The following is an 18863-nucleotide window of genomic DNA, read 5'->3' as shown; positions in this document are numbered from 1 at the left end:
GTCGTCTATCAGAAAATTTCTGATGAAAAATTCTTATTTCTAGTAGCACATTTTTGTTATACTCCACTAGCACAAAAATCTTATTAATCAGTTCCTCATTAGAAAAATTCATATTAGTAGGTAATGGTAACAAAGCAACTGGAACTATAAAAATAGTATAATGTCAAATGTTTAAGCAAATTTAGTGTCATAGCCGAATAAGTAGAATTTTGTATGTTTTTATTAATATTTTGCGCACCAACAATCTAAACTACGAATTTAGTTGGATATCTCATCCAATATTAATAAATCAAGGATCAGGCTAGATTATGATTAATTTTTTTTCGAAAAATTATTTTTGATTGAATATTTTTACGGCCACCTAATAAAGTTTCACGTAATTTTTATTGCAATTATTGTTTGGCTTAAAGAATATTATTGGCTCACGAATAACTTACAAACTAAAGCAATTAGGTAAAGGAAATGTTTAAGAAATAAAAAAAGTACCATAAAATACCATTTTATTACAATACTAAAACACAGCATGTTCCATTAAAAAAAATGTTCCAAACTTAAAAATCGTTTAAACATAAAATAAAAATTTGATGTCAAATCACTACAATTCTACAAGGTGTAAATGTTGCTACGAAATTAACAAAAAAACGTAAGTATCTTTTAAACTACCCCGTATAATATTACAAAACCCTATATTTTAAGAAAGGAAACATTGAGGTGTTCCATTTAAAAAACATAAGTTTGTGTCACCGTGTCAATACGCACGTCCCTGTATATTTGAAAATATTTTTAAATTATGGTTCCATCTGTGCCCCAACTTTTACGTCAATAACTTTTTTTCGTATCTCTTAAGGCGCATTTAAATCAAAGCGAACACGAACGAACGAACGAAGGAACGAATTCGTAGGTGTTCACTTGGTCATTCGTTCGCTACAAAGTAGGGCCATTTATATTGAAGCGAACGTTCGCCTTCGTTGATGATCCGGAGTGCATATTGCCCGCAGATGTTTTTAAGATGGGCTGATGGGTCAGTGCCAGTCACACATTGTGTTTAAATTTATTTTCGTGTTTCTTGCTGGGTAAATTTTAATACAATAATAGCTTACAAAAATAGCAGGTAGCAGGTATTATACGCTGTTTGAGGGAGCTTAGAAAATAACATATGTAATAAAGAACCAGCTTTCTTAAAATTCTTCCTCGAAAAAGTTACTTGCTCTTGATATTATGACTATATTATGTTCAAATAACAAATTGTAAAATTGGTGTATCAAAATAAATTTGCTTTTAATTAATTTTAGCAATTAATTTGATTTGGTTTCCTCATTAGTGTTTCTGGGTTGAAATTTATCCAATAAAAACATTAGGCTTTTAAAAGCAAACCACTTCGAACCCTCTTTTTGTCTTTCTCGTCTAAATGATGCCAGAAGCTATAATTCATTTTTTTAGTTCAGAGACATCACAACCCATTCCTATAAAAATGTTAAAACAAGTATCAGTTTTTCTGTTTATTATTTTATATAGCTTCGATTTTGGGTTTCATAGGCATATTCCATATTGCAAAATTATGTTTTCACAACTACACAATAAACAACCCTCTCAAACTAATGTTTGTAAATAAATTAAATCAGTACTTCTAAATGAATTCGTTCGCTACCGTCTATCCACTGTCCACATTGAACAACGATGTCCTTTGATGATTCGCTCACTTACCGACATCGGTTGAAACATGTGCGAATGCGAACGAATTCGTTCGGTCGTGCTCGATTCGCTGTACAAATACAATAAAGTTAACGAACGAATTCGTTCGTTCGTTCGTGTTCGCTTTGATTTAAATGCGCCTTAAAGGCGCATAAACGAGTAATTGGACTTTGTCACACTAATACCCCACCCTGTATTATTATTATGAACAAGTCGCGCTCCTTTTTGTCAGACGATCGGTCTCGCGTTATATTTGATCTAAAAATACGTATTTAAAACAAGCTTTTATTTTATAGTATTTTTATTTACTTGCTATATTAAAAATATCTTTTTCTAACATGAGGTATACAAGAAAACGGAACAAACACTAAAATAAAACCACAGTATGTAATTCCGCTAGTACGTTGAGCTAATTTTTCCGCAAGTGCCTACAACTGTTAATTTATGATTAATATAGAGATCGTTTAGATATGTATAGATATCTGAGTACAAAAAGACTCTTAGACACAATACTAGAAAATTGTACTATACAATTGTACTAGACAATCATTATACTTGAAAATTTTGACCTGCGTTATCAGTCGCGTCGTTAAATTGTACCCAACAAAAGTCCATTCTACTCATACTTAGTTATGCTCAGGGCCCCCGCTACCATATGTGCAAAGTGTGCAAAGCACACGGGCGCAATCCTTTAGGGGCGCCAAAACCCAGGGTCCAAAATTACAAAAAAAGACAAAAATCAATAATTTATATTAAAATAAAAGTTGAGAAATTAAACAGGATTAGATATAAATACACACGAAATAATATTAGATTGTAGGTACACCAGACTCTAGTCATACTGAGCAAATTACTCTTGTTCTGAGACATGTTGTCCTTAACACCCCTTCAAAAAAGGTTGAAGTTAAGGAAAGTTTTAATGCGTTTAATCCAATACTGGACTTTTTAGGGGAAGGGATATATTAAACATTTTTGGCAGAAATTTTGAAAAAATTAAATTTAGATATAAAAAATATTAGAGGAAAAGCTTATGATAATGGAGCAAACATGAAGGGAAAGCTAGTTGGGCTTCCAAAATGCATGTTTGATGCGAATCTGAGAGCCCTTTTTGTACCTTGTACAGCTCATACTTTGAACTTAACAGTAAATGACGCTTCTAAAGTATCAGATGCTACAAGCTACAATACAGTTTTTTAATCTTGTGCAAGAGTTATATAATTTTCTTTCGTCATCCGCAAAAAGGTGGGATCTTTTGAGAAAATGTTAAGGGTTACAGTTTAAAGCCTCTAAGTGGGACAAGATGGGCGAGCAGAATTAATTCAATAATGCCCCTTAAACTTTATTTAATTAGAGTTTGCAAAAGTCTTACTAGAAGTAGTTGAATATAATTCCTTTCACATTGATGCTAGACATAAAACGAGTTCCCTCTTAACGTCTGTACAAAATTTTTAATTTATTTGCGGAATTATTATTTGGTATGACTTTTATTTCATATAAATATTATCAGCAAACAAATGCAAAGTGCTACAATTAATATTAAAGTATGCCAATCCTACCTAACTTTAGTTGATCACTTTCAGCAATATAGATCTGACCAATCATTTCAAGAAATTCTTGTATAAGCGAAATAACTAGTACCATCTCTCGAAATTTAAGAAGAGTTTCCACCGTTGCCAACGGTCAGGAGGAAATTTAAATAAAAACTGTTTGACTATGAACACCAAGATGAGACATGATCACAATCATGATCTAAGAATCACCTTTCAAATTAGTTTGTTCTTAAAAATTTTAGATCAAAATTGAAGCTTTTTAAAAAACCGATTTGATTTATTAAATGAGTATGATTATTTCATTCATAGAGATTCTGACCAATAGAAACCTACAAAAATAAAAATTGCAGCGATAATTTTTGATAATTTCCCGTCGTCAAGTATTTTACATCAGATGCCCTTTATTACCTATTAGTTAAAACGATTTTAAAAACAGTTTTATTCATGAAATAAGCTTACCGTATTACTCTCGAGCTCTTAAATTATCGATTTGTTTTGCCCTAGTGACACTTTGACATAATTTCACTCCCCTTCCGGTCGTGAAATCAAAACTGTCAAAGTGTCACTCGGGATACAAATCGATAATTTTAGAGCTCTCGTGTAATTACTACTAATAATATTTTCGGATTTTTAGCGACATATTCAAATTAAGTGACAGCGATCTTTTAAAACGTTGTTTTGTCCTTGAAGAACGACTGAAAGATCAGGATACCTAATCAGGATATCGACTCCAATTATTTGTTTAATGAAATTAAAGCGTTTAAGTTGTTTTCATTGCCTGATGATACTGACCCCTTAAGAATTTTACAATATATATTTGAAAACAATTTAATCTCTACCCTTCCAAACGTAAGCATTTCACTAAGAATTCTTTTGACATTGCATAGGTATATGTAGGTATTTGTAGCTTCAGACGAGTGATCATTTTCGAGGTTAAAAATTATTTAAGATCGACAATACTTCAAGAAATATTGTCTGGGCTAGCAATATTAGCAATTGAACAAGAAATATTTGATCGTGTGTATAAATTTTAGCGCTGTAATGAATGAAATTGTAACAGCAACGTCTCGGAAAATATCGCTACCCCAATTAGCTTTTTGATTTTATAACGAAGTTAAAATATTTAGCAACTAACTTCAGACTATCGTTTTTATTAATATTGTCTGTGTACGCGTACCTACTTCATACTGTCATTATTATAAAAATTAACTCTAAACATTATTCCCAATCGCGCATAAAGAAGTTTAACTTCAATAAATAAAAAACATGATCCAAAATGCGTTAAGTGCATAGGCGCAAAATCTCGAACTTATGCTTTTTAAATGCATTCATTTGTTTTCTAATACTGAGAAATAAATATTTTTGAAAAATTTAAACGCACATTGAAGGATTACATTATCACCGAATAAATAAAAAGTTTCTTTTGAATGAGATATTTGAAATTATAAATCACACTAAATTTTCCCTTTTTTCACCCCTGTAACTTATTAAAATAATTATTAAAGAAGTTTTCAGCGACTTTCGACCCTCGGTAATAATGTAGTCTTTCCTTCTGCGTTTAAATTTTTCAAAAATTTTTATTAGTTTTTTCAAGGTTCGAAAAAAAAATGAATGCATTTCAAAAGCATTGGTCGGAAATTTTGCGTCTACGCTCTTAAGGGGCGCCAAAATCCTTTTTTGCACACAGGCGCCAGTAGCCCTTACGGGGGCCCTAATTATGCTGTCCGGTACTCTTGGACATGTGCATTACTACACTTTTCCTCGAGGCACTTACGAGTGGAAAGCTATGTTGCGAAATGTTCATCAAGTTATCACAAAAAAGCATAAAATATTAGATTTTTTCTAACAGCACGACCGATCCCGGGTTAATAAAAAGAAATAAATTAATAGTATAAGAAAGGAGAGACTAAGATAATAATAACTAACTAGCCCCAGCTCTATTATACAACACTATATACAATTATTAAAAAATACTTCATATATACATCCTTTTTTACTTTTTTTTAAATATCATTTTTTTAAAAACTTTAATTATATTCAAATTTGATTTAATTTTGATTTGTGATAAAAACCAGTGTGCTCGACGATTTGACCACTTTATATTTGATCAGAACAGTCACGAAAATCTTTGGTTGCTGCATTTTCAAACGACATTTTGAATAAATCCCTGCAACAATGATAAAGTGGATCAGTAAATGGTTTCAATATATAAACAACAATAAACAATAAATCTTTAATAAATATCTTTTTTACAATAAAATATATCAGTTTCACTTACCACTGACTTTATTTTACCATTTACTGAGCTGACTGATACCATTTACAGATTCCACTTTGTCATTTTCTTACAGAATTTTTCAAAAATATTAACAGCAAACACTACAACATATCAAGAAATTGGTCAACTACGGCTGTTAGTACAGGTCTTCTTTTTCGTATCCTGCGGCCTATTTGAGAAGTTTTCATAAGACTGACAAATTCTGAAAAAGAGAAGAGAAATAAGCTGACTTTTAACGCGGATATCATCTTCTCGTTTGTAGTGTTTTATTTATTGTTAATTTTGGTTACCACTGTATACACTGCTGTAAATGTGTCGTATAATTCCTATACTATATTAACTAAATTGCGATAGGTGATATCAATGTGGTCTCTATAGTTTAAGATAATCTCTATAATCTAAGATACGGTCGAACTCCATCGATCTGTTTAATGGATAAAAATTGTTATACTGCATTTACATTCAAGATGCAGTAGAAATAAACAAACCAAGATACGTTATATGCTACTAGGAGCATTCCTGAATCATAATTTACAATGTAAATCCCAAATCATGATTTCCAAATTTATACATTGTAAATTATGACTCGGGAGTGCTCCTAGTAGCATTTAACGTGTCTTGATTTGTTTATTTCTACTGCATCTTGATTGTAAATTTAGTATAGATGTGTAATTTAGTGTGTTAAATATTATAAAAACAAGGGGTTCCCGATATAATATTCTTCTGACTATAATTAATTAATAATTAAAAAATTACTTTTTTCCATATTTCAAAAAAAATTCGGCCCAGGCAGATATTATTTTAGATGTTTTGGATCATTCGAAACAAAAGTGTCTTTTGTAATTTTGAAATTGCGAAGTACATAAATTCAAGTTCAAATATTATTCTATCGATTATTCTTGATAAGTATTTTAGATTTATTCAGAATTTAGAAGAATCATTATCGAGAAAGGAGTAAGACAGGGATGAGTCCTGTCACCTTTGCTGTTCAACGTTTACTTTGAGAAGATATTTAAGAAAGCTTTGGAAGGCACCTCGGATGGTATAATTATAAACAGGCAATGTATAAATAACCTGTGATACGCTGATGACACGGTCATTCTGGCAGATAATGCTGAAGCACTGCAACGCCTAATGGACAGAGTAATGACAGCCTGTAGAGAATTTGGAATGAAATTGAATACAAAAAAGACAAAAGCGATGGTCATCAGCAAGCACCAAAACAGAAGGGTGAAGGTCAATGTCGACGGAACAGATTTGGAAAGAGTAACAAGAATAACGTACCTTGGAAATAATCTTGATGAAACTTGAGACCACTCACTAGAGATAAGACCACGTTTGAAAAAGGCACGTACAGTGTACAGTGTTTTACAAAATGCAAAAAGTTCTATGCAACCGCCAGCTGGGTATCTCATTGAGAACTAAAATACTTATGTGCTATGTTTTCTCCACCTTGCTTTATGGTGTTGAAGTCTGGACAATGACAGAAGCAACACAAGAAAGAATTCAGGCATTCGAGCTCTAGTGTTACCGTAAAATGTTCAGAATATGCTACATGAGCCATACGACAAGGGATGAATAAGGAAAGCGAGCTTATGCTTATAATAAAAGAACGGAGAACACAATATTTTGGTCTCTCTCTCTCTCTCTCTCTCTCTCTCTCTCTCTCTCTCTCTTGTAGTTTCCCCATTACTGAGGATCGTGATTTCTTCCAATATTCCTAACAATGTTTCTCCATTGGTATCTCTCTTCAGCTGCTCTAAGAGCTTCGCAGAATGAGTTTCCAGCTAAATGCTTTATTTGGTCAGACCATCTAGTTGGTGATAGTCCTCTTGATCTTCTCCCCGGAACGTTTCCAGAAACAATTAATCTCTCCAAACTGTCGTCACCTCTGCGAACCACGTGACCAAAGAATTGCAGAATTCGTTGCAAACATATTGTGGACAGCCTTTTTTTAATATTGAGTTGGTTTAGACTGGAAACGTTTGTCCTATGAGCTATCCAGGTATGCGCAGCATCCTTCTCCAGCACTACATCTTAAAGGCATCAATTTTTTGGCGCTCGCATGCGCGAAGAGTCCAAGTCTCTGCTCCGTGTAGAAATATTGAGAATACAAGGGCATTCACCAGTCTCATCTTGATATTTTGAGAGATAGATCTGTCTTTCCAAACTTTAGTCAGGCGACTCATCGCATTTTGCCATATCAATACATCTCCGAACTTCTGCTTCACAGTTACCATCGTCAGTTATACTAGACCCGAGATATCCGGTATTCCTCCAACATGTTAGTCAGTTGAATAGTGTCGAATCTGTCGACCACCATTATTTTTGTCTTAGCTTTATTGATTTTCAACCAACTTTATTGCTTTCGTAGTCAACTTTTCGCAGAAGATCAAACATTTTCTTGCTCATTTGCTGCTATAAGTGCATTGTCATCAGAAAATCTTAAATTGGAGATTTTCCTAGCAGCTACTGTTACTCCACCGGCCCCATCCTTCTAAAACCATCCTCATGACATGTTCACCATAAATGTTAAATAAGCCAGGTGACAACACGCACCCTTGTCTAACACCTCTCTCGGTCTTGAATTGGTTTGAGAACTTATGATCTAGTCGTACTGTCGCAATATTGGACTGGTACAGATTTTTAATAAGTGTCACCAGGTGCATTGGTGCGCACATTTCTATTAAAATTGACCACAGATTTATCCAGCTTACACAATCAAATGCCTTTTGGTAGTCAACGAAGCATATAATCATAGGTACTTGAAATTCTCTAGACTTTTCAATGAGTTGCCTCAGGTTCAGGATTTCTTCCCTTGTACCTTTACCCTTTACAAACCCCGCTTGTTCCTGAGATATTTGGTAATGTAGATAGGTTTTTAATCTGTTTTTGATAATATGCAACAAGATTTTACTAGCATGTGTTATTAGCGACAGTGTGCGGTAGTTTTCACATCTGGTAGTAATTCATTTTTTGTGTAGTGGGATATAAATTGAGGTACACCAATCAGATGGCCATTTTCCTGAATTCCAAACAGCGACACAGATAGAATGGATGATATGTAATCCTTTGTCACCTAGTAACTGTAGTATTTCACATGGTATTGAATCAATGCCTGAATCAATATTTTGGTCACATCATAAGAAATCAAAAGTATGAACTGCTCCAACTTATAATCGAAGGCAAAATCAATAGCAAAACGGGACCAGGAAGAAGACGCAACTCTTGGCTTAAAAACCTACGATAATGGACGAATATTACCTCCCTAGAACTGTTCAGAGCGTGTGCAAATAAGATTAAATTAGCAAATTTATGTAATGGCCAGCGTCCTTTATGATGGGTACCATAAGAAGAAGAACGCAGCGCGATTGCCTGTCTTCCCATAATGAACCTGCCTCATTAACAATTAAAAAAATATATTTTAGAATAAAACAGCAAAAATTCTTATTGGGACCTGATATAAGAAGGCTTGAACTTGAATTTAGGTGCTTGATGATGACAAAAATCATATTTTTTACTTGTGTTTTTGAAGTTTGAAAATCGTCATTTTTCGCTTGTTTTTTTTTTTCAAAGGTCAAGAAGCACAGTAGCTCAAAAAGGTCAGTAGCTCAATGTCAGATTGGCAAAGGGAAATGGAAAGAAGGGAAAATTAATGAAATCCAAATATGCATCGAGAAAAACAAAGTTAAGGACATATCAAACTGTAAGTACCACAGTGACGTATGGTAGCGGGGTCCGGACAAATAATCCCAGGACAAATAATCCCGGACAGGAAATCCCCACAAATTATCTCTGGACAAAAAATCTCCGGACAAGAAATCCCCGGACAAATAATCTCTGGACAAAAAATCCCCACAAAAAATTCCGGACAAAAAATCCCCAAGAAATAATTTCTGCCCAATAGTTCTCTAAAAGTTTTCCCGAAATTTTAACAAATTTCGAATTCCAATTCCATGCTGAAAACTTCAAATTTTACATGACAAAGAGTGTGAGTTTTTTCAAAAATCGTGGAAGATATGGGAATGAGCTAAAGCCCCGTTTTCATGAGAGGCGCTTAACACTCGTTTTGATAACGCGCGATTGCAACTACATACATTTTACCGAAGACCTTTCACATGGTAACGCGCGTTTTAGGTCATTAAGACGCGCGTTGGCATGTGAACGGTCTCAAGTAAAATGTATGTAATTGTAATCGCGTGTTATCAAAATGCGCGTGAAGCGTTTGTCATGAAAACGGGGCCTTAGCTTATTCCCCATATCTTCCACGATTTTTGAAAAAATTCACACTCTTTTGTCATGTAAAATTTGAAGTTTTCAGCATGGAATTGGATATTTTGGATATTTTGTCCAAAAAATTTGTGGGGATGATTTGTCCGGGATTTTTTGTGGGGATTTTTTGTCCGGGGATTATTTGTCCGGGGATTTTTTGTCCAGGGATTTTTTGTCCAGGGATCATTTGTGGGGATTTTTTGTCCGGGATTATTTGTCCGGGGATTATTTGTCCTAGCTTCGCATCAGTCGCTTCATAAAGGCACAGAGGGTGAGATGGATGGTACACGTAATGAGAACGGAAAGGATGCCAAAGATTATCGTCAAACGTGCCCCAATTACGGAAAAAAAGAACCAGACAAAGATGGTTTGGCAGCATAGAGGAAGATCTCAAAAATGAGGGAATTATTGGTTGGGAAGAAAAAGTTACAAACAAGGACGAATTGAGGAGAATTGTAAGTCGATTTAGTAGGCAATGAGCACTTAATACAAGTTTTGTACAAGTACACTTTTGATACAAGTTTTGTAATATATGTATAATGTATAAGCATTATTGTATGATATTAATTGTATTTTTAGCCCTAGTCATTCAAGACCTGTTGAGCTGTGTAACGAATAGATAATGCTTATCAATTTTGTAAAAGCAATCATAGAATCAGTGCTTCACTGCTGGATGAGGTACAAAATTTTAACCAGGCAGTTTAAATATAGTTTCCGTTTCCGTGTAATTATTTTTCTTCTTTTAGTTTAAATATAGTTTCCGTTTTCGTGTAATTATTTTTCTTCTTTGTTATAATACAATACTTTAGACAACAAATAAAACATTAATAAACTAAATCAAGCTTATATAGCTGAAAATTTTCTATTTTCTATTTTCCCGTGATTGAAATTCTTATTACGTTTTACAAAATAAGTCTCTGGATTTACCAATATTAAAAATAATTGTTTTTCCAAATCAAAAGTTGCTCAATAAAGGAATTATTTACTAATGTTTAGTATAGTTACCTTGAACAGCTGTTGGGGCTTCCTTCTGACCGGAAAACCTTTCATCAGCAGGTGGAATGGGTCTAAAAGGTGGCACTACTATAGATGATTTCTTCGATTTTGATACCTCACCCATCGCCAACGGAGTTACTACTTCCACAGATCCTACTCCTATTCTTGAGTCTGCTGGAGCAATATTTCCAGATTGCGCCATCATGTTCTGCAAGAGAGACATAAATTTACATTTTTGTTATCTGTTTGTAAACCTTCTGATACTGCAAGATAAAAAGAAGATGGAGAGACGGAAGTGAATACTTCTTATAGCGCGTTATTACTATATGTGATATAAATTGGAAACTAAAACAGATTCAAAATAACATTTCTGTGTCAACTAACAGCAACAAGCAGAAGATCCCAAGTAGTCCAAGCACGTCTGAGGCTATGGTCTCTGTTCGAATAATTATTCGACCATGTAAAATGATTGAAAATATTTTTAAAAGGTAAGTCCATCTTTGAAATGCAACACTGTCAACAGTGTAAACAGTGTCAAGTGTTTAGTTTACGCGGTAACGATTCCGTACTTGTCCAGGACAACTTCGCATGCGATACTATTAGTATCGTTCGCGGTAACGATTCCGTACTTGTCCAGGACAACTTCGCATGCGCACTTTAAAAAAGAGCGTTCTCTTTTTTAAAGTGCGCATGCGATTTTTAAAGTATGCATGCGAAGTTGTCCTGGACAAGTACGGAATCGTTACCGCGAACGATACTAATAATATGTTGTGCCTAAAAGACATATGGTTTGAAAATACTTTCTACCCCGGTACCTCCCTCGCCCTAGAAGTACCAAGAGGGTAACTCGCTCGTTCAAGCAAAGGGCAGTCTGTTCTCAACCAAGATTGGAGCAACAACCCCGTTGCCAGTCAAGTGAAAAATTGTGAGTTCAGTCGATCTCAGAGCAATACCCCGTTTGCTCGTAGCGCTCAAAGTGTGAGCAACCAGTTACGCTAAAAAATATTGTGCCTTAGTTGTGAGCAGCAATCGAGCAGATTTTTTGTGGGAACAAGTGTTCCAGTTTGCATCACATGCGATAGCAATTATTTTGCTAGTACAACCAACTGCAACGTTGCCAGGTTGCTTCTACACCCAGGAATTTGGTGCCAGCGGATGTGTTTAGACATTTCAAAAGACTCATACTAGTAAGTAGTATTGTAGTATATGGTAGTTTTTGTTTTCTTTGAATGCTCATTTGTGTTGATTCATTTTTATTTTATATGTATTGTTTTTGTGTTCCCTTCATTTCCTAGTTTGTTGTTTAACAGTTTTGTGTTTTCGCTACAATAAATGATTTAGTATCCTTCGTATAAACTCTTTTGCACCATAGTTCTAGAACCCCTCTCACCGTGGATTACAGGTACAGGTAGATAACCTCACACTTAATTAGAACCAGCATCTACAGTAACTACAGTCTCTCTCTTTGCCTAGGACGTCCTATATGAACGTCCTAGTGTCATGTTGTGATAGTATTATCTCAACAGTCTCCAATAAATGCCGTACGTTACGCACATCGTCAAGCCAGACGTTGCATACAGCATTTGTCAGTCACGGGCAACTTCACGTAGTCCTAGTAATACAATAGGCCATGATTATCAATAAACACCGTAGGTCGCGTCCAGAGTCAGCTGTGGTCACCAAGAAATGTCGTAGGTTGGGTACAGTGTTTGTCGATCGCCGGCACCAACATTCCGATCGTTTTCATTATCAGTCAAGTGTGATATTTCAACTTGTTGATAAGCAACTTGTCTTGTTCCTTTTTTACTACTCGTTTTACTCATTTCGCTAGGTTAAAACCTGTCAAAATAACTAAAGACGCTGCTTCCAACATTTGAAGTGGCTCATAACAAATAGACCTTGCGTTCGACATCCAATAGAGACCGTATTCATTATTTATTGTATAAAGCATACATACGCAACCTACTGTGTGACAGTGTAGGCAGCGTACAGCGTTTATTGGTGACCACATGAGCACCTGGCGCCCAGGATCCCTGTTAAGGAACATCTCCTGGAGTTTCAAGAGTTTTCGACTGGCGTTGTGGTTGCTGAACACGAATACGCCATCAGAACCGACTACAGGAGCACCTGGTGACCAATTTCGAGGCTTTCCGACACTAAATTGATGCAAACACAGTACTGTGGCATAGCAGTAACACTGGGCACAATCCGAGGGTCGGTTCTGATGTCATCTTCGTGTTCATCAACCCCAAAATCCACAAGTAATCTGTTTAGTGCCAAAAATCCACGAAACTACAGAAGATTTCGTGCCTTAGTAGTGACTCTGGACACCAGGTATTACGTAGGGTTGGTTCTAATGGTGTATTCGTGTATAGTGACCTCAAAAACTTCCGAGTAATCTGTTTGCATCAATTAAGTGCCTAAAACCCTCAAAACTCCAGAAGATGACGTGCCTTAGCAGTGCCCCTGGGCACGAAATTTAGTGCCGAAATCACTCGAAGCTCCAGAAGATGCCGTAACCCTAGACAACAGGTGCTCCGAATATCGTTCTGAATGCATATTCGTTTTCAGCAACCCCAAAAATCCTCAAAGAAATCCGATTGCATCAATTTAATGCCGAAAACCTTTCGAAACTCCAGGTAGTCGAGGCATTGAAGCACAAAAAAAGGCTGTCGATGTTACTGTCGATTTTTGGCGCAGTAAGATGGATTTTAATGCAGTTTGGTGCGTTGGATTCGTGAGGATGTCAGGAAATTTTGTGAACTAATGTAATGAATAAGAAATCTGAAATTGCATTTGTGCATAAGAAAAATGCATTTTAAAAGTGCATTTTGAAATAGGCAATTATTATAAATTTGCAACTCGGTAAATTTTCTTACTTGGGGGGTTTTTGGGGTCGCTGAAAATGAATATGAGGTCGGCGAGAGTGTGCAAACTACCTGGTGCCTGCAGCGGGTGTAATAAACGGCTTCCTCTGGAGTATTGTGGTAATTTATCATATAATTGGCTTAAACTCATTACTCGGGGGTTTTTGGGGTCGCTGAAAATGAATATGAGGTCGGTGAGAGTGTGCAAACTACCTGGTGCCTGCAGCAGGTATAATAAACGTCTTCCTCTGGACTATTATGGTAATTTGTTAAATAATTGGCCCAAACTTGTTACTCGGGGGTCTTTGGGGTCACTGAAAATAAATATCGCAACGACTAAATTCTAATTTCATAGGATATTATAAAAAAACATGATTATTTTGTTCAGGATCTCCATTTTTTTTTAATTTGGCGCTTAAAATGATGTTGACCGTATTGATACATTCTTGACTAATTTCATGTAGGATTTATTGCCTTTCTCTCTCACACGTTTGTATACACTAATATAACGGTTACACTGTAAGCAAAACAGAACACGTTTGTTTTCTTATTTTGTTTTCCTGTTATTTAAATAATTTATTATAAAGAAGTGTAAAAAATATTTTTTTTTATTTAAATTAACGTGTCTCAGCAACGCAGGCCATTGATACGGTTACAAAAGTAAGGCTTACAAAATGTTTAAATTACAAGAATTAAGAAAATTAAAAATTTAAATTAAGAAATTACAATATCAGCAAAATGATAAAAAACAACATTTATATGGCGTAGTATAACCGAAAGTCTTTGAGAAACATTATCACATTATTAAAGTTACTATTATCACTAAGAGTGGTGGTTTGGTCTTCATCCAGTTTATGTTGTCTTCGGGTGTTCGTGTATAGCTGGCACTCAACTAGTATGTGTTTGACGGTGACACGAGTGTTGCAGGTATGACACCAAGGAGGATTTCCCTGGCTCATCAGGAAGCCATGTGTAAGACGGCAATGTCCAATTCTTAGTCTTCTCATGGCAACTTTGGCCCTTCTACAAAGTGCTGGTATCTTTAAGGTAGGTATTCTGGGTTGATAATTATGGAGTTTTGAGTTTGTTCTATTCCAGAGGTTTTGCCAGACTCTCAAGCACATTTGGTTTACTGTATGTTGTACCCCTTAATGAAATTATTGACCACGGCTGCCAACTTCTTATGGCTATGCACAATGCCCCGATAAGTTTCAGGAAACCGAATATTTCTGAGCAGTTTAAACTGAGTAATATCCAATTAGCTGAAACTTACCGATACAAAATGTACTTAATGGCTATTGCCAAAAATAAAAATATTGTCATTGGAAAAATTCTTTCATCTGTTGATGCATTGACCCAGATTTAAAAAGGGTATATTCACAAACACAAATTTGGCTGCATGAAGAGGACAGTAACATGAACCCAACCGATTGGGGATGGGAATTACAAAATAATGTATTAATTCCAGTTAGAATGACTCAGCCACCTGGTCCTCCAAACATTTTAAATTTAATATTCTGTAGTTGTAAGTCAGACTGCGGGAACTCATGCGAGTGCAGGAAGCATGGGTTAGTTTGTAATTTAGCCTGCAAAAATTGTGTAGGCTCTTATTGCACAAATATTGCATTGGACTTGAGAGAGGAAGGCAATAATGAAGAAGAAGATGATAATGATGAAGAAAATGAATTTTAAAGATAAATTACGATAAATTTTGTATAATGAACTTTTTTAACCATAAATATATTATAATAATAAAAATTTATGTTTATTTATAATAAAAATACCACCCTTTTCGATCACTATAGTTACATCGAAGAAAATAGATTACCCCAAAAACCCCCAAGTAACGAGTTTAAACTAATTATATGATAAATTACCATAATACTCCAGAGGAAGATATTTATTACAGGCGCTGCAGGCACCAAGTAGTTTGCACACTCTTGCCGACCTCATATTCATTTTCAGCGACCCCAAAAACCCCTGAGTAATGAGTTTAAGCAAATTATTTACCAAATTACCATAATACTCCAGAGGAAGACGTTTATTACACCCGCTGCAGGCACCAGGTAGTTTTCACACTCTCGCCGACCTCATATTCATTTTCAGCGACCCCAAAAACCCCCGAGTAAGAAAGTTTACCGAGTTGCAAATTTATAATAATTGCCTATTTCAACACTTTTGAAATTCCTTTTTTCTAATGCACAAATGCAATTTGAGATTTCTTATTCATTACATTAGTTCACAAAATTTCCTGACATTCTCACGAATCCAACGCACCAATCCGCATTAAAATCCGTCTTACTGCAAAATAATCGACACTTCAATCCTTCAATGCCTCGACTAAGGAGATGACGTGCCTTGGCAGTGACACTGTGCACCAGGAGCTTCGGGGTCAGTTTTGATGGCGTATTCGTGTTCAGCGACTACAAAAACCCCCAAGTAATGTGTTTGCATCAATAGTGCCGAAAACCTTCGAAATTACAGATGACGTGCCTTTGCAGTGAACCTGGGCACTAGCTGCTCCGATGGTCGGTTCTGATAGCGTATTCGTCTTCAGTGACCCCAGAAACCTCCGAGTGACAAAATCTAGCACTGAATACACTTATTTTGAAATGTTTATGCACTTTTGAATGCATTTTATGCCCTGTAAATACAATTATGCATTTCCGCCCATTTTTCCATTGTAGAATTTTTTCCTGACGTCATCTCGCACACAATGCAAAAAGGTGCTGTATTTAAAAACCGATTTATATTTTCCTAAATGCCCTGGTCTATTATGTACTATAATATTTTTGTTGTGTTTGCTAAAATTACTTCCTGTGTAAAGTTTTGGACACCTTTTACTATGACCGGGTATCTTAAACGGAATAAATCCTTGAATAGAGCTTCTTGTAAAATAAGAGTTAAAATTCGTAATCATAATTACGGACTAAGTAATTTTTTATGGCATTTGGTAAGAATACCTTGTAACATTGGTCTAAAATATTATCTATTTTGCAATAAAACTAACATTAGAGTTTCATGCCGACAAGTTGCAGATATAATACAAATAGATTTGCTGTTAACCATGAACGTCTTGTGATAAGTCATGTTTGGAAGGTCATTTTAATACTGTCTTTATATATTTTTAATTGCTTTTGCTTCTTCTTCGACACGTATCGATTTTACATAAATTCGTTCCATTCATACAGTTTCATAATTGAATGTAGCTATTACGTTTTAAAGAACAATAAACATAATAGCATAGAATTTATTTAGCGTCGTCGACACTCGTTTAATGTCATGGTATTTATAGACGAGAGAAATTAGCAAAATAATAGCTATTTGTATAACAAGGGAGCAAAGTGCTACTTTTCCTCCCGAGAATGAAGTAGGACGCGTAGCGGAGGGCAATAATCATTCAAGCACGATTGAGAAAAATGTTGAGAGCGATGGTTGAGAGTGATTTTTTATAAAAACTGACAGTATGAAATACGCGCACACCGACAGTATGAAGTTAGTTGATGCAATCTTTCAAATTGCATATGTGTCAGTGTAAATAAAGCGTGAAAAAATATATTGGTTAAATATTATGTTTATATGGGATAAGCCACAGTTATCTGTGAGCCATCATGTAGATATCTCCTAAAATTGTTCCTAAAGATAATCCATAGAGTTTACAAGCTATGTGAAAGTCAAATTTTGCCCAACCAGTTCGGGTTCATAAATGCTGTTGGTACGAGAGAGGCTTTGTTTTCAATACCAGTCTTATTTCAGGGATGCGGGGACGTCCGTATACGCCTGTCTGATTGATTACGAGAAAGCGTTTGATCGAGTACAGCACGCTAAAATGATGCAAATATTAAAAGAAGCATGAATTAACCCTCGTAAGGCGGTGCTTGGATTCTTACGTAAACAACGGTGCGGGGTGCCTTTGCACCCCATCGGTATATCCATTTTTTTATATGTGAACGTTGGGGAAGTTGATTTGAAAGATAATTAGGACTTGTTTTTCATATTATGAAACATAATTTTACAAACAAAGTACTCATTTTTTCTTAAAAACAATATTATCGCTGCAAGACAAACACATGAAATTTTTCACAGTGTGAGCAACACAAAGTTTTTACACACAATACAGTTATGCCGAGGCTTTCGGTCTTTTTTCTCTGACATAAATAACACCGACATTGTCCCATAGCACTGTTAGTTCCAGGTGAAACAGAATAAACGTCTAATTCAAGATGAAATTTTCATCATTTACACCTTACAGTCATTTTTCCAAAAAATAAACACGTAAACGCAAAGAGTTTTAAATGCTGTAATGGGTGGAATGCGTTTAGAATTGAATTTAATGCAAATAAAAAAATGGACAAAAATCAAAAAAATTTATTAAAAAAGATAGATAAGAAAAATGAAGTCTGGGGTGCAGCTGCACCCCGCACCGCCTTACGAGGGTTAACAACCAAGATCTGAAAATAATTAGAAACCTTTACTGAAATCAGACTGCAAACCTCAGTGTTGAAGTTGAACATACCGAATACGTGGAAATCATGCGTGGAGTGAGGCAAGGCTGCATTTTATCCCCTAAATTTTCAATCTCTACTCTGAAGGAATATTTATCCAAGCTTTGCACTCAACTGAAAAAGGTATTCTACTAAAAGGGTACCGGCTAAATAATAGCAGGTATGCAGAGGACACCATAGTATTTGCAGACAACCTAAAAGCCCTACAAGTACTCATGGATAAAATCACGTATTATAGTCAACAATATGGACTCAATGTAAACGTAAAGAAGACAAAGCTTATGATCATTAGCAAGAAAAAGATAACAGACTACATCAACCAAACCCCTGTAGAAAGAGTGAGGCACTGCAACTACCTCGGCACCATAATAAATGAAGAACGGACTAACAACCGAGAGATAAGAGCGCGCATCGGAATAGCTAGATCCACCTTCAACCGTATGGGGGCCTTTTTCAACCACCACAATCTTTCTCTTGGTATAAAAGTATAAAAGATGAGATGCTACTCTTCTCTGTCCTTTTTTATGGTCTTGAATCGTAGACCTTGAACGAAGATATGTGTCGAAAATTGGAAGCATTTGATATGTGGCTATATCGGAGAATTTTTAAAATCCCGTGAACTGACCGAGTCACAAATGAGGAGGTCCTTCAAAGAATGGGGAAGGACCGAGAGGTACTAACCACCATCAAATCTAGAGAAGTT

General features: G+C 35.4%; 1 protein-coding gene across 2 annotated transcripts in view; it reads right to left on the bottom strand.

Annotated features, from left to right (window-relative positions):
- LOC114330741 (uncharacterized) overlaps window positions 1–18863 on the bottom strand; it is a 209322-nt gene that overhangs the window by 64134 nt on the left and 126325 nt on the right. For both annotated transcript variants that reach the window (XM_050663739.1, XM_050663740.1), the window contains one exon: window positions 10798–10996. In XM_050663739.1, coding sequence (XP_050519696.1) covers window positions 10798–10996 — 199 coding nt within the window. The remainder of the gene's footprint in view (window positions 1–10797; window positions 10997–18863) is intronic.

Source organism: Diabrotica virgifera, chromosome 10 (assembly GCF_917563875.1).
Source record: "Diabrotica virgifera virgifera chromosome 10, PGI_DIABVI_V3a".
NCBI lineage: Eukaryota > Metazoa > Arthropoda > Insecta > Coleoptera > Chrysomelidae > Diabrotica > Diabrotica virgifera.
This window is presented reverse-complemented; position numbering and strand designations above follow the sequence as displayed.